Raw genomic sequence first — 16,474 nt, 5'->3', positions numbered from 1 at the left:
TGAGGTTTATCCACTACTCATACGCAGTTTATATCTTCATTCAGTAGGTGCGATGTACCATGTATTTAGAGAACATCACAATGATACTAACTGCATATGTACAGTACTGATATATGCAAAAAGTATTGCAAAGGACAGCATGGGGCTTAGTGCATATGAGAAATGCGTTATGCGGGTTTTTACCGCATTTTGGGATGCTCTAGGCATCCCCCGCGGGGTTATCGCGACGGGGGCATCGCCAGATAAATATGGTGATGCCCCATAGAAGCCTATGGGCTTCTACCACGACCCACCGCCGCCCTGCACCAACCCCCGCCGCCCCGCATCGACCCCCCCCCTCACCTGTGTCCGGGTAGCACAGTGTTGTGCTGCCCGGACCTGTGACCTCCTCCCTGCACTGTAATCCTCTTCCAGGTGCAGGGAGGAGGAGAGCCCGGCGCAGCAGCAGCAGCGCTGGGCAAGGGAGGGAGGGGGGAGCCGCTGGGTACCTGTTGGACCCGTTGTCTCCCACCGCAAAGGACAGCTCTTAATGCAAGAGCTGTCCTTTGCCATGATTATCGCATATGTTAGTGCATATGCGATAATTATGAATGCGATGAGTGGCGAAGGGGGGCGGAGCTGTTGTGCGGATGTTAAAACATCCCCCCCACCTTAATCTGATTAGTTGCTATGGGCAACATCCAATTTTTTAATAGAACTTCCATCTTGGCAAATTTACCCCTCAGTGTTTTACAAGAGAGCACAAGCTAAAGAATTACAGGATATTGTAACTCATGATGCTAGATATGATGATGAAATTATCTATCTACAAAACAAGGACAACAAATGGAAATACCAGGGGGTCTATTAAGAGGAATGTGCATTCTTGTTGTGAACCTCAGACAAAACATGAAGCCGCATCTGCAGTAAAATCTATTCTCTCATTAGCATAACGTAGTAGCTTTTATGGCTGCCCACAAATCCACTTTGCATGTGACTCAGTATAAGCCCCTATATGAGTACATAAGAATGTCTGCAATGAACCCAGCACTGTGTTACCATCACCAGTGGTGTTGAGATGTGTGTGTGTGTGTGTGTGTGTGGGGGGGGGGGGGGGGGGGGGTGATAACTAGTAACCCAGGCCTGTTGAAGAGGCCCAAGTCCATGGCCCCTGCCCCTATGTACATACTGCTGTCTGCTTGACTGCAATGGGTACAGGGAGGTTGCTGCTGCTGCTGAGTGCCTGTGGGGGAGGAGTTTGCAATCCTATTCATCCAAACACACCACCACACACACACACACACACACACAGATTTGTCCCTGGCTGAGGGATGCACATAACTCCCCTGTGCAGCGCCGTTCTGCGTTTTCACCTTTCACTTCTTCCTAGTAATAAACCAGCTTCCTGGTGAATTATTATCTTGTGCACTGACTCATTACACATCCACTGACAGTTATTACTACCTGACTACTACTGTTACCAAAGCCGGCCACTGCCACCAAGAGTTTAGCATCGCTCAGATCACTGGTTACTGGTTAGATTTTCTATCTATCTTAATAATTTAAACCCCAAGAAATATATCTAGCCAAGTCATGATGGATGGAAAATCCCCAATTATTGGTGTTAGGCAACATTACACGTTATTCCTGAATGTGATCTCAGTTTCTGACATTGAGCAGGAAGAGGAGGGAGCACAAACAGAGGATGTAAGGGCCTAGTAGCAGATGGTGTGGTACCTTCATCCTCCTCCTCCCAGCCTGGAAACTTAGAGGAGGAGAGAGGTCGGAGCAGCAGCTGCGTAAGAGGCTGAACACTGTCTGGATGACTCAGGAGTGACTTCAGTGGTGAGGAGAGTAGGTATGAGCCTGTCTCCTGATCTATGGGCAACAACTGAACATCTTTGTGCTGGTCTCTTTCATTATTGCATTATATTATGTTACATGCATCTGCACTGGAAAAAGAGAAAATTCATGGTTATGTTTCATAAAAAGCTTTCCAATTAGTATGGGGAATATGCATTTACTTACTAGCATGTGATGCTGCACTCTGTGTATGTCTTATATTAGATACAAATAAATGCAGAGGTTAAAGGGTATAGCACAACACGTAGCCTACAGTAGGTGAGAGAACCTGGCATTGTGTACAATAGGCAGAAGGAAATGGCAGCAGAAAGCAATGAGTTAAACCCTTCTCCTCAGGGGAATCTGTTTGCACTACTATTGCATGACTCTGGTTTTTGCAGTAATCATATCTTCCAAATAGCAAGAACCTCTTATAGACTAAAAGCTTTCCACAGATTTATCATTAACATCTAAATGCTAATGGTTCTAAATAATTCAGCATGTCACTTAGCCCATGTCCTTGCTGAATCTGACCTTTATTGCTCTTCCCTGCGTAACATTGCACTGTTTACATCTGTGCATCGCACACTACAACTTTCACAGAAATACACAATTTTATTGTCTTCTATCACAAGGGGGTGATTTTAAAGGTTCTCTTTTACTACAGAATCTATATTTAGAAGGTTATTTGTTCAGACTCAGACCATGTGCTGGTAAATTCTCCTTTAATAATCCTAATGCAGCGGACTATCCAATCACAGCCTTGCCCTTCCCTGATACCTGATGCCAGCTTTCTGGTAATGTAGGCCACCGTAACAAATCCAGAGAGATTGAGTTGGGCTGATAGTGAAGCCTGGCTGTGTTATTTTTCCACTCTTGTTAATAACACTGAAAGAACTTATACCAATGATCATTAGCTCCCAGGCCTCCAGCTGTGTCAGGGCAGACAAAGAGAGGGATTGTGGGAAAGACAGAACCTTGTGGTTTGGAATTTAGGCAACAGCAGCATTACTTAAAAGAATGCGGTGGCTCTTGGACAGCAGCTGGAGTAAATTTGGACACGCAGGCAGGGGCACCTATGAGTGGATGACTAGCGAACCTGGACTACCACTTGTGGAAACAAAGTTGCAGGTAGGTACTCTTCTACACCCTGTGGCTAGTGTGTAATGTATTACCTAGATAACCTATTTCCATATCATATAGATTGTTATCTTTTAGGGGGCTATTTATCAAAGCTCAGAAAATAGATACTTTTTAAAGTTAAAGCACCTGCCAATTAGCTTGTGCCTTACATTTTAAAGGCTGTGTTTGAAAAAAATGACAGTTAAAAGCTGATTAGTACTTTATATTTCACAATTTTATCTTTTTATTTTCAAATAAATTGCAATAAATCTAAAACTCTTTATTACACAGTACAATATATCACATTTTATACTGTTATATAGTGTTTTTTATCATTTCGTTTTATATTTTCAGAAAATAATGATTTATTGCACAACTTTGCAATTGACAGTAAACTAAGCCGCACATCTGAAATCTATTTATTGTCATGTTTACTGTGTGCTGCAAAGATAAAATGTATAAGAAAAACAATGACATAATGTAGCTTTGTGACCAAACCTGTAAAATGCTCAAAATAATTATCAATATTATTGTTAATGTACAAAAGAAAGTGCTCACTAAAATTTGTCAAATGTATCAGATCAAACTATTTTTTGATTTAATTTCTATTAATGATATGCAAGGCTATACCTTAATTTATGTTTTACTTTCATAGGCAATGCTAAACCCCAAATTATTTTGATTTGCATTGTTATATGTGTATTAAAATTAATAAATATTTAATATAGAAAAAAGCCCACCATCAATATATATTTGTAAAACATTGATAAGTTACACACCGGCAAATAACTGTAACTGCTGCATTTAGAACTTTACAGTATATATATATATATATATATATATATATATATATATATATATATATATACGGATCTGAGCACAGCAAAATTACATTGTACAGTAATTTATATACAGTAGTTATTTTTAACATGGTTGGACAGTATTGTAGTATTGAAGACTAAATAATAGTGTTTTAATGACTGATAATTTGCTTTTATAAAACAATTCAGCTCTTCAGCTGTTCTTGGTTATGGCTTATGTTAATGAGAACCTAGAACTGGCTTGATGTTCTAAATAAACAATACAATCTATAGAATGATTGAATCTATAGAATGATTGATTTATATAAAAATATACAATAGTCAACTTACTATTTAGGATATGATTAAATAATAAATGGTTGCTGCTATTAATGTCCATGGAAATGTCCCTCTTTTGTAAAACTGACAAACTGCAACTTACAATCTATTTTATTTTGTATATTGCAACTAATTAGGTTCTGTATTCTAGTAAATAAATATTTATTTTATATACAAAAATGACATTAGAAATACAATATGTTCAGCCAATGTGTAATGTTGGAGGCTGTAGATTACCTGAACTACACTGAAAATATTCTATCAAATTTGTTTTACTTGCTAGCAAGTTCCTGATACGTCAAACAATGAATTACATACAGCACTAAATCTAAAGAGTAAAATAAAACAGATACTACTGTACATTCACCTGTAACAGTATACCAAATATCACAATTAAACATTTTGTAATTGTCTATAGTGCTTGATGAGGGCATAAGCCCTACACATTATCAGTTTTGTAGGAAATCATATAATACAGGTTGAGTATCCCTTATCCAAATATCCGTTATCCAAATTATTACGAAAACCAAACATTCCGGAAATGGAAAACAAAAATTCTTGCTAAAAGCACTACTGGGAACATCTGTAGGCGCACTACTGGGGACATGATATGTAACTGGCACTACTGGGGACATGATATGTAACTGGGACTACTGGGAACATCTGTAGGCGCACTACTGGGGACATGATATGTAACTGGGAACATCTGTAGGCGCACTACTGGGGACATGATATGTAACTGGCACTACTGGGAGCATCTGTAACTGGCACTACTGGGGACATGATATGTAACTGGCACTAAATATGTGATATGATTGCTTGGCATTCAAATTCAGTACCTGAGTTAGTACACAAACTTTGTTTCATGTATTGAAACCTTGTTCTATGCACAAATAAAATATATTTGTGTGTATTTCATGTGTTTTATGTGTTTGTACAACATAAATGCATGATAACCTCAAGATACCTCACTGAAATATAAAAATATTCTGAAATACGGAATAATCCGTTATGCAAAATTCGTCTGGTCCCAAGCATTTTGGATAAGGGACACTCAACCTGTACATAAATCGACTCATTCCCTACATTTGTACTGCTTTCATAATAAAAATTACATGGGGGAGGGGGGTTATTTTTTGCATAAACAAAATGGCCTAAAAATTCCCAGCATGTCTGTTAAGAAGGCCTGTGATGAAGTTAATTGCACAGCACTCAGGAACATCGCCTGGTGGTGAGATATTGGGGGATGCTCTGCACATATTATGGTTTTATGTCACATCATAAAGTGTGTACATAGGATATCACATGTCCGGGAGAGCAATAGCATGTCCCATCGTTCTGATGTGTACATAGCCTGAGAGGGGATGCAGTTAAAATCCCGGCGGTCGGGATCCCGGCGTTCAGAATCCTGACGCCGGAATCCCGACCGCCGAAATACCGACATATTCTCCCTCCGTGGGTGTCCACGACACCCCTGGAGGGAGAATAAATTAGCGTGCCGAGCGTAGTGAGGCACCGGGCTCGCTGCGTGGCGAGCGCAGCGAGCCCGCAAGGGGGGGCGATCCACGTCCCCCCCTTGTCGGCATTTCGGCTGTCGGGATTCCGGCGTCGGGATTCTGAACGCCGGGATCCCGACCGCCGGGATTCAATACTGAATCCCCTGAGAGTACTGCTTATTTATTTTCAGCTGTCAAATGTTGTCTGTGTATCAGCCAGTAATAACAATCATCATGTTCTGTCTGTAAAAATGAAATGTGAAGGTCTGCAAGATACAATGCTCAGAGGTGCCTGCAGCTGCGTCAGTCGTGGCACAAACATAATGAGTCTGAGCCCACTGAGACTGCCAAGATGCCCACTTGCAGCAGTCCTATTCTGTCTCCTTGCGTCATTAGACTCACCACTGTTTGAAACATCAAAACTTGTACCAACACCCAGGCAGGTGCAACTTCTCCATGTGAACACGCCATGAAATGTCAGCACAAATACAGCTCATACTTGCCAACTTTCTGGCTGCACCCTGCCTCCTCAGTGGTCAGCTCAATAGGCATAGGTGGATGGGACCGGGGGGGGTGTGGAGGTGCAATCGAATCATCACAGCCCCACCCCTGCTATACAATAAGCGGGACTAAGGTGATGTTATTCATAGCAAATAGAGCATTTTTGCTCAGCAAGCTGGCAGATGGGGGAGGGAGCATGGGGCTGCTGAGGGGGAAGGTACAGGCACCTGGACGCCAGATTTAGGAGAATAGCCTGCTTTTCCTTCAGCATATGCACTGGGTGCTGCACATCTGCACTACTGACTAATAAGTGCCGCAGCGCCTATGTATGGCAGGTGCTATAATTGAGGTTGAAAGGAAGTTTTCTACTGATGCTTATCCTGGCAATATACAATTTCCATTTGTTTTAGTTTATCAATAAAACCTGTTTCCTGTCATCAATGCATTACAAATGATAGACATATTGTTAAGGGTATCTTCCAGGGGCGAGGGTGAGAGAGAGTAAGGCAGCCGCCTCCGTCCGGGACCCATTTCTCTGCCGGCAGCTGCGCAAGGTATGAGCACTAGAAGGCACAGACACTAATGTGCATATGTCTGGAGAAATAGAATGGCAGTCATTTCCCTAGCAATTTTACTTCTGTGCATGCATAAAACACAAAGAAATAAATTTGCGAGACCCCAGTGGGGTAAGGATTCAAGAAATGGGTGCAGCGTATACGTCGTGCCCCCCTGGACTCATGCAGGACCCTGGGCCAATGTGCACTGCACACACTGCAGCCTTTATGAATATGCCACTGATATAATGTGGAACCCACTGTTCCTGTCTGTTTTCCACTGAAGCTTGAACTATTCATTACCACCGACAATAGGGCAACATCCAACAAGGTCTAACGGGCCTTGATGCCTTTGCACAGACAGCACATACCAAAATGACCTCATTAGACACCACCCTGACCTGGGCTCATTCTCACCTTCCTTCCTAGGATGGGCCCTCTCATGTTCTGCAATTCCTGTGAATTGCACAAACAAAAGTTGTGCAGGTTGCTGGGAATTGTAGTTTAGAACAGGTGCCGGACAGCATTTGAATGTGCTCGCCCCCTATTTGGCCAACCGTCGGAATCCTGACTGTCTGAGGTTTATACCCAGTTGATGTACATTTCTCGCTATTTACAGACTGCAAATCTACTGTATGGTGTAAATACCCTTATAGTGAAAACATTCATACATTCAACTATATCTTGGAATCCTGATTGAGTAAGATTTCATTTTAAATCCTAAACACATAGGGTAGTGGTTCGCAGATTTATTCCTCAAAGCACCCAGCTATTCCAGGTTTCAGTGCAGTTTGGTTTGTCCAGGTGAAATGTGTGATATGGCTGATTCCGACACATTGCTGCGATGGATCACATGAAAATTGAAATATTGCATGTCATTTTCCTGCAATTGTGATACGAGGCGCAAGCCCATGCGCATTGCACTCCCTATGGGCTGCCATGAATATTCATGGCAGCCCGTAGCCCATGCTGGGATCGCATACGATACAGTGTATGCAAAAGGCCTGCATATAATACATTGTATGCAATCCTGCGTCCTGCAGCTGCTGGGTGAGTTGGCGGGTATAGCATGTGAGGCACTGCTTGCGATTCCTCACCCTGGTGGATGGGGGCCTTTATAATGCATACACACGGTGCGATTTGAGCTTCTGATTTTGACTATATAGTCAAAATCAGAAGAAAAGTTACCACAAATCTCACAGTGTGTACACAGCTTGCGATGCAGATGTGCGCCCCTTGTAGATCAACATCGAAAGAACAAATTGAATGTGCAGGCAAGCCAATTTTGATTATATTGTTTACGGTCTAAAGTTCTAGTATAAAATCTCAGGTAAATATAGTCTATCAGTGATGGCTAACCTTGACACTCCAGATATTGCTGAACTCTACATTCCAGAATGCCCTGCTACAGTTTTGCTGTTTGACCATGCTAAAACTGATGCAGGGCATGCTGGGATGTGTAGTTCAACAACAGCTGGAGTGTCAAGGTTTAGCCATCACCGGTCTAGATTGTATGGTTTTGGGGAATTCAAGGGAAATAACATAGCCAAAATAGTACACAGCCAAAATCTCAGTGTGTTTATGCACCTCAGATGTAATTGCTGTTCAGTCTCCATTTGACTCTTCTTACAAAAGCTGTGGCCTATTCCCATACAACATGACATTCTCACTCAGTGCTTCGGGAGCTGCACGTGCCATCTATCACCACTCCTTGGTGACACCACACCATTCAAGGGGGTGATACCAGAAACAGTGCAGCTCTGCTATTTTGGTATTACCCCCTCAGATGGTGTCATGTGATGCAGCCTGCACTCTCGCACGACCTTACGGATGCCACTAGAAACAAATTTTCAAATGTCTTTATTATTACTTATTTATAGTATCAGCATATTCTGTTGTACTTTATAATATGGACATGATAATACAATGAGATTGGGTATAAAGAGACAGAGGGGTAAGAGGTAAAACTCCTGTTATAGCAGGGTCTTCTTGCATGCTTGTAGGATAACAGGAATTTTATACATGAGTACAAGTGTTACATACTACATTTGCATGTTGGTCCAGCCACACAGTAATGCTGGTAAAGGGTTACATGATTGTTTAACTATGAAAAGAGAACACCTATACATTTTCTGTGAACAATGTATTTATTAATTTATTTATTTATACATTCACATCCATCCCTGCCCCAGTGGAGCTTACAATCTATATTCCCTACCACATATACACGCACACACAGACATTCTAGGATTAATTTTTTGGGAGCCAATTAGCCTACCAGTATATGTTTGGATTGTGAAAGGAAACCAGAGTACCCGGAGTAAACCCACGCAAGTATGGGGAGAATGTACAAACACCACACAGTTAGAGCCGTGGTGGGAATTGAACCCATGACCTCAGCGCTGTGAGGCTGTAATGCTAACCACTACACCATCTGCAGTGACGTGCTGTGAGGTTCATAGTTGGTGAGGCAAACACTGTGTTCATTTAAAAACACACTTATTTTACACAAACACACAGTACACACCTATGTCACTTTACACAAATACACAGTTATACACTTCTATCCCTTAACACAAATAAACACAAACACGTGACATTTAAAAAAACACAGCCCCCACCCAACACAAGTGCTAAACACACATTAGGTTAGAAAAGGCACTGCTTACCCAAGTAGATTGACAGACTGGAGCAGTGACAGGAGCCTTACTGGGACAGGCACCCGGCGACAGAGTGCCGGCAGGAGGCGGAAGAGGGACCCCGGACACTAAAGGGGAGCACAGCCTGATAGCAGATAGCAGCCCAGCATGGAAAAGCCCCCCCCCCCCCCGCATTACAAGTCAGCGGGCGAGGAATGCAGAGGAGCCCGGCAGCCCAGCATGGCACCGCCACTCCCCCCACCCCGCCCGCATTACAAGTCAGCGGGCGAGGAATGCAGGGGTGTGCTGTCATATAGGCAGAAAGCACGTCCCTGTCACCGAGGCACCGCTATAGGTGCCGCCTATACACCTTTTTTAAATGACCTTTTACAGCCCAGTTCTTAGCCCTGCCCAGTTCTTAGCCCTGCCCACTGCCCGCCCCTGTGTCTTTTACAGTAACATGGACAGCGGGAGGCACCGCTCTTGGTGCCTCCTAAACGAAAGAATAAAAAAAAACAAATAGAGTAAAAATTATTCTAATAATACAAAGCATATACTTATGACACATAATATGTGTCATAAGTATTTTCTTTGTATTTTATAATTATTTTAATCATTAATGACAGGGGAGGCACTGCCTCCCCTGCCTCCCCTGACTGCACGTCCCTGACCATCCGTACTGCCGAGGCTGTGTTTTGGTAGGATAGCTTAGGAAGGGTAATTACATGCTTCAGAAATTTGATAACCTTCCCTGTCAAAGCGATAAGTCTTCAGGGAATTCATAAGGGTTGAAGGATAGAATGATGGTCACACCAAAAAAAACAGCGGGTGTGACAGTGACTGTTAGGCCACAAAGAAAGTCCTTAACCAGGATGCTGGGTTTCTTGATTAACAGCAGGTCCAGGGTTAGAACACAATGGTAAAGCAGAGGTTAACAGCAGTTGTATCAAACACTTGTTATTGCAGCTAATAGGCGCTAAACTGCGACTGTGATACAGTGAAGATGCTAATGTCACTACAAAGCCGTTCCCTTGTGCACATCTGTGCAAGGACTGAGATGCCCACTTTCAGTATCTACAGATGCTGCAATCGTGCTATGTACATCTTAGATGCCACCAGTGAAACTTGTATCAGCCCTGTGCTACTTTAGGTGCAGATCATCTGAGTCCATTTCCGTCACCTTTCACCTTATGTTTGTGTTGTGCTCTCCTTTGTATTTTGCTAAGTATCTGTATCTGTATGTTACTTATTGTTCTCTATACATCCCTCCATTCTTTTCATTTCACATTTTAAAACTATAATTACTATAAAGTGCCCCCTTGTCTGTATTATCTGTAATGAGGCCCTCACACCCCCTCATACTGTGTTTTCTTTTGTGCCCCACATGTGCTTTTACATATGTACCATTGTTCCCTTTCTTTTGTGCCACTGCTTCCATTTATTATATGTAGATGTTTAATTTTATGCGCCTCAACACCCTTTTTATGTCCCAGACCCTTTTTTATGTGCCACTGACACTTTTTTATATTTCCCCCATTTTGTGTTAGTTCCCTTTTTTTATTTGCCACTGCACCCTTTTTATATGCCATTGCCCCCTTTTTATGCACCAGTCCCCCCTACTTTATGTACCATTGCCCCATTCCAGCCATGGAGTGTATGCTCTTTAGTTCGGCTAATGTGTTTTGCTCAGTCACTGGTAGAATGATGATGGAGAGCCTCACTCTAGTGTTCCACCAGCCCTGGGTGGTCATGCCTAGTACTGGTTAGTAGAAAATCAGGAAAATACACTTTGTGAGCCGGTTTTTCAGATACCAGCCTAGACCTAAATGCCTAGGGATGCTAATTACTTTCTTGGGGCAATGTTGTGGTTTTCTTTTAAACTTTAAGAATTTACAGATTTTTAAGCTATAGATGTAAGAATTTAAAAACCAACAAAGGATAATTGCCTGTAGTCATTTTGAGGCTTAGAACTGGCCACTCCAATATGTATTTCTTATGCTGCTTTCCCACTGCAGCTCTTAAACGGTAAATTGCTGTTTTTTCCCCACAATTTACCATTTAAGGCTGCAGTGGGAAAGCGCTAGAGTTGAAATACCGGTTAAAGATAACCGGTATTTCAACCCGTTTTCAAAGCAGAGTCCTATACGCTAAAATAACGTTTTTGAGGCAGTGGGAATGCCTCTTAAACGTTATTTAGCCTCCAGGCAGTCCCAGTGCCTAATGAGAACGAGTAGTTCTCACTTTGTGCATGTGTAATGAGTGCACGTGCCTAATAATGAGCCGCTCATTACATATGCGCATATTTAATGAGCGGCTCATTATTATGCACGTGCACTCATTACATATGCGCAAAGTGAGAACTACTAGTTCTCATCAGGCACTGGGACTGCCTGGACCCCGCATGGACCCTGCATGGACCCCCGCTGCTTCCCCACTGCCCTGGATCCCCGTGCAGGTAAGTGCAAGGGGAGGGGAGGTGGGGGCACAGGGCAGGTACGGGGGGTTAGGAACTCTTTACACTTGGGGGGGGATTAGGCACTCTTTACACTGGGGGGGGTTAGGCACTCTACATTTTACACGGTTCACTGCAATGGGAATGGTACTTAAATGGTATTTAAAACGGTAATCTGCTGCAGTGGGAATGCTAATACCGTTTTAAATACCATTTAAGATTACCAGTACTTTAAACTGGTCTGCAGTGGGAAAGCAGCATTACATAACACCCTATGAGTTATTCGAGAGGACTCTACAACAACATATGTATTCCATGTTAAGTTTTACCAGGATTTCATTACAGTTTTTCACTCATTGGAAGGAAAGACTCACAAAACCACAGTGGCATGGCGTGCCTAAATGGAATCTCTATGAACATGTGCCAGTTCCAAATCATGTTCAGAATAGTAGATCCCCGCTATACCATATTTACTATGGGGCTCAGTGATTGTGATTTCTGCCAATTATGCTCATATCTGGGCTATGTTTAATTATTCAATTTTGTAATAAGAACATTTGTAACTTTACTAAATTTGAAGCTGTAGCAGAATCCTTCTAAATTGTTTTGTAACAACCCCTAGATTAACACAATCTAACTAAGTTGCATGTTCCAAAAGAGAAATATTTAAAATCTGGCCTAAAATGTAAATCTATTTGGGTCATCTACATTTTCATATTAAAAGGAAGTGATCCATTATCTGTACTTTTTAAGGACAAATTTGTGGGTTTAGTTCTCTAAAACACATTGCTCAGATATGTATACAATTTATTATTATTATTATTTATTAACAGTTTCTTATAAAGCGCATACATATTACGCAGCGCTTTACAAAGCATAGTTATGAGCACAATTACATTAACACAACTATACTGTACACTCTCCCCAGCAGTTCCATAGAAAAACACAACCCACACTAGCAGAGAAATACACATACAGTACACACAGATTTCCCTAATGAAGAGAAACTGGGCCTGATTCAAAGTTGCAAGCAAAGGAAAAAAGCACACAATTGGCCAATAAAAAGTTACACTGCAGGTGGGGCAGATGTAAAGTGCAGAGAGTAAGATTTCGGTGGGGAATGTTCAAACTGAAATCTAAATTTGCAGTGTAAAAGTAAAGCCGTCTAACATTTGTGGACTACATGCAAAAGCAGCCAGTATTTATACTATATGAGAAAAAAATATAGTTCAATCAAATCTAAATCTCACTTCACATTATATCAGACCCACCTGCAGTGCAACATGGTTTTGCCCAGTTCTGCTGTTAGCAACACTAAAAACTCAGGCACAAACTGCATTTTTACAAACATTACAACACAAACACATAGAAGCACACACACACACCCTGTGTTCCCAGCCCCTAATAGAAGTGCAGCTGTAAACTGATCTTGGAGCTCTTTCATACCCCTTTCACACCGCACAAATAACCCGGGTCACTGTGCAGTGTGAAAGGGCCTTTTGAAAACTCCTGGGTCCAGCAACCCGGTAATCCGCCCCCGCCCTCCGGTGATGTCAGCGACCCGTCTTATTGCCAGGTTGCTGTGGGGAGCTTCACCTTGCAAATGCCGGGTCGCTCCCGGAACTGACCCATGTCCAAATCCTGGGTGCGACAAGGCATTTTTAATGTGAAAGGGGTATCATTAAGCTGTGGCCCTGCAGAAGTGAAGCTATAAACCATCCTAGGAGCACTCTGAGTAAGCTGCGCCAGTGCACAACTGCAGCTATAAACCACCCTAGAATCTCTTTCAGTAAGCTGTGCTGGCGGACCAGTGCAACTATAATCCACCCTAGGAGCACTCTGAGTAAACTGTGCTGGTGGACCAGTGAAGCTATAAACCACCCTAGAAACAGCTGTGCTGGCGGACCAGTGCAGCTATAATCCACCCTAGGAACTTCAGTAAACTGCACAGAAGTGCTGCTGTAAACCATCCTACACTCTCAGTAGACTGCTCCCCCCACTCCAGAATAAGTGCAGCTATAAGCCATCCGGCTACTCTGTATACTGTGTATACTGTACTAATGCTATTTGTTTTAGCATGTATAGTACCAGCAACATCGTGTTCTATCCATAAGGATGTTGGTGCAAGTTATAGGAAGTTAAAAGAATACTTTTTCTCCATAGTCCTAACTTATATTGATATAACTTTGTAAAATAAACATGTATCGTCTTTTCCTTCTGCAGAGCAAGCATCCCAATCAAATAAATTCCACCAAAGAAGACTTACAGCCATTCTTGTGCATCATACTTCCAACAACAGCATTGCTGGTAGTAGGTTTCTTTGCGCTGTTCCTCTATCGGAGATGCCGCCGCAAGATCCCACAAGGCCAAATTTTTGCCATAAGTCTTCAGGAGAATGTTCCAGATAGAGAAATGGACTTCTTCTCCAACATGCCCTGGAGTACAGAGCCTTTTCAGTATTGTACATTGATACCAGATGCCTCATTTCTAACCATATGTTTGCCCCCTCCTTATGAGGAGGCGATCCTGAAGGCATCTAGTGACTCCTGTATTAGTATCTATCAAGACCCAGTGCCTCCATATGAAGAAAGACCTCGCAGGTCTAGCAAATAATGGTAAAACCACGGAATGTACAGTAAACTTTGCAAGAGGACTTCGGCTGGACCTAGAAGTCTTGGGACTAAACCAATATGTAGCAGCTTCCAATGTAAGGGCTTTTTACAACATAGATTGCACAAATAGACAAATATTATGTTTTATACTGTATAAAGAGAGCTACAATAGGAATAATGAGGTAGATTGCAATACTTATGCTGGCGTATTGCAAACATACGAGCTCTGCAGACCGTACACGAGGGATCATTTACTATCACTGTATTTTTGTAGCAACCATCCAATAATTTACATATTATCTAGACTTTAGAGCAGGGGTGGCCAAATCTGTCCTGAAGATCTACCAACAGTTCATGTTTTTCAGGCAACCTGTGGATCTATAGTAGGAATGAATGCTAAGTGATTTGGAAACGTGGACCGTTGGTAATTCTCAAGAACTGGTTTGACCACCCCTGCTTTAGAGCACGTTAGTTAATGGAAGAAAATATCAGGTCTCATTGTTTAAACATAAGCAGTGTTAGTAAATCAGCCCTTTTGTCTTTAACATTGGCTGGTCAATGCCGCAAATATCTAGATCTATTGTAAGGATTGCACCAATTTTTATACGTTTTATTTATTCCTCATTACATTGATATCCTACCTAGTGCACATAATCCATAAACCACAAAATGTACAATCTGTTGTATAATCTTATGCCTGGTCACAGGAGAATGGAAAGCATTGCCTTGAAAAGCACGACCCCCATATCATTCATATACTAATGCACAAGAGTTCTGTAACGTTACTTGTAGTACTCTGACACCCTAATCTCAGTGTATACGCAATTGGAATTGTACATTTTTTCCCGATAACTCAGCTTTAACCAAATAAAGAAGATATTGTTAACACGTGGAAGAAACATAGGGGATATTTGTTCTGCATTTACAGTACTTCACTTTTCACTGTTACTTAAGGGTGTATTTTGGCAATGCTTGAAGAATGATAACATTGTGAGAGATAAAGTGCCAACCAATCAGCTCCTAACTTATTTTTCAAACACACCCCATAACATGTAAAGTAGAGGCTGAGTGGCTGGTACTTTACCTCTCAAAGAGCCAAGTTTACTAAGCTTCAAAAAAGTGATAAAGAGGAGAGTGATAAACTATCAACCAATCATCCCCTAACTGTAATTTTTGCAAACCCCATCCTGTAACATGGAAGTTAGTAGCTGGTTGGTCTGCTCTTATTTACTCTCCACTTTAGCCCGCAAATTGTTGCTGTAGAGATGTTCATTAACCCTTTGAGTGCAAACATCTGTGAGAGATGTGCAAAATATCTGCTAATAATGCCAGCGTCGCTCACATTTGTAATGTAAATTAAAATAAAAAATGTTGTGTAAAAAAAAAAAGATTATATTTCATATATATGGCAACCATTACAGGCCATTATGATGAATAAAAATGTTTGCTTTGCAATTTTCACAACTATTTTGACAAATTCACTTGGCACTCACATGGATACCAATAGTTATATTTTCTAGAAAGCCATACTCACTAATGATCATGTAATGCAGTAGTATTACAGTTGGGGGAAAACATCATTTTGGGGGAATATTCTTATATTTATAAGAACGGGCCCATCAAACTGTAAAGGTTGTTTCTATATTGCTATATCCGGAGGCAGAACTACCATTGGTGCAGCAGGTGCAATGCACCGGGCCCCTGAGGACTAAGGGGCCCAATGCTGTCCCTGTCATCCACTTCTTGTCACCCACTGTTTTTCCCTGTCACCCAATGCCTCTCCCTGTCACCCACTGCCTCTCCCTTTCACCCGCTGTCGTGTTGCATATTGTAAACTTGAGTTGGGGTGGACAAGGGGGGCCCAAATTGTATCTTTAAACTTGGGCCCACAATTTCCATCACTGGGTTTATCTTATTATCTCTTTTTCACTGAACAAGGGAGGGGGGGGGGAGCTGTGCCAATCAATCAATATCATGTTTTCCATTATTAATTGTACTAGACTATTGTCGTATTGTCATATAGACCATTGTCATATATGTGTCATCCATGTATGCTTTTGACTTAATGGCATGTTCCACTAAACATTAAACCTGAAATAGGCAGGAGATCATGGTGTGGCAGAGAGTTGTTTTATATT

At 41.9% G+C, this 16,474-nt stretch overlaps 1 protein-coding gene across 1 annotated transcript; it reads left to right on the top strand.

The window, feature by feature from the left end:
• The first annotated feature begins 1,531 nt into the window (after nt 1-1,531).
• SMIM28 (small integral membrane protein 28) lies at nt 1,532-15,728 on the top strand. The gene is made up of 2 exons (XM_083176607.1): nt 1,532-2,952; nt 13,948-15,728. The coding sequence occupies exons 1-2, from the start codon at nt 2,842-2,844 to the stop codon at nt 14,335-14,337; spliced, it is 501 nt and encodes a 166-aa protein (XP_083032733.1). The 5' UTR covers nt 1,532-2,841; the 3' UTR covers nt 14,338-15,728.
• The last annotated feature ends 746 nt before the right edge of the window (nt 15,729-16,474 follow it).

Source organism: Crinia signifera, chromosome 3, assembly GCF_055691185.1.
Source record: "Crinia signifera chromosome 3, ASM5569118v1, whole genome shotgun sequence".
Taxonomy (NCBI): Eukaryota; Metazoa; Chordata; class Amphibia; order Anura; family Myobatrachidae; genus Crinia; species Crinia signifera.
The sequence above is the reverse complement of the archived record's forward strand: the minus strand, read 5'-3'. Positions and strand labels throughout refer to the sequence as shown.

Coding starts and splice junctions, on each gene's coding strand:
- SMIM28 (XM_083176607.1), top strand. CDS start 2,842: ATGCGGTGGCTCTTGGACAGCAGCTGGAGTAAATTTGGACACGCAGGC. Junction 2,953..13,947: donor TTGTGGAAACAAAGTTGCAG/GTAGGTACTCTT, acceptor TTCCTTCTGCAG/AGCAAGCATCCCAATCAAAT.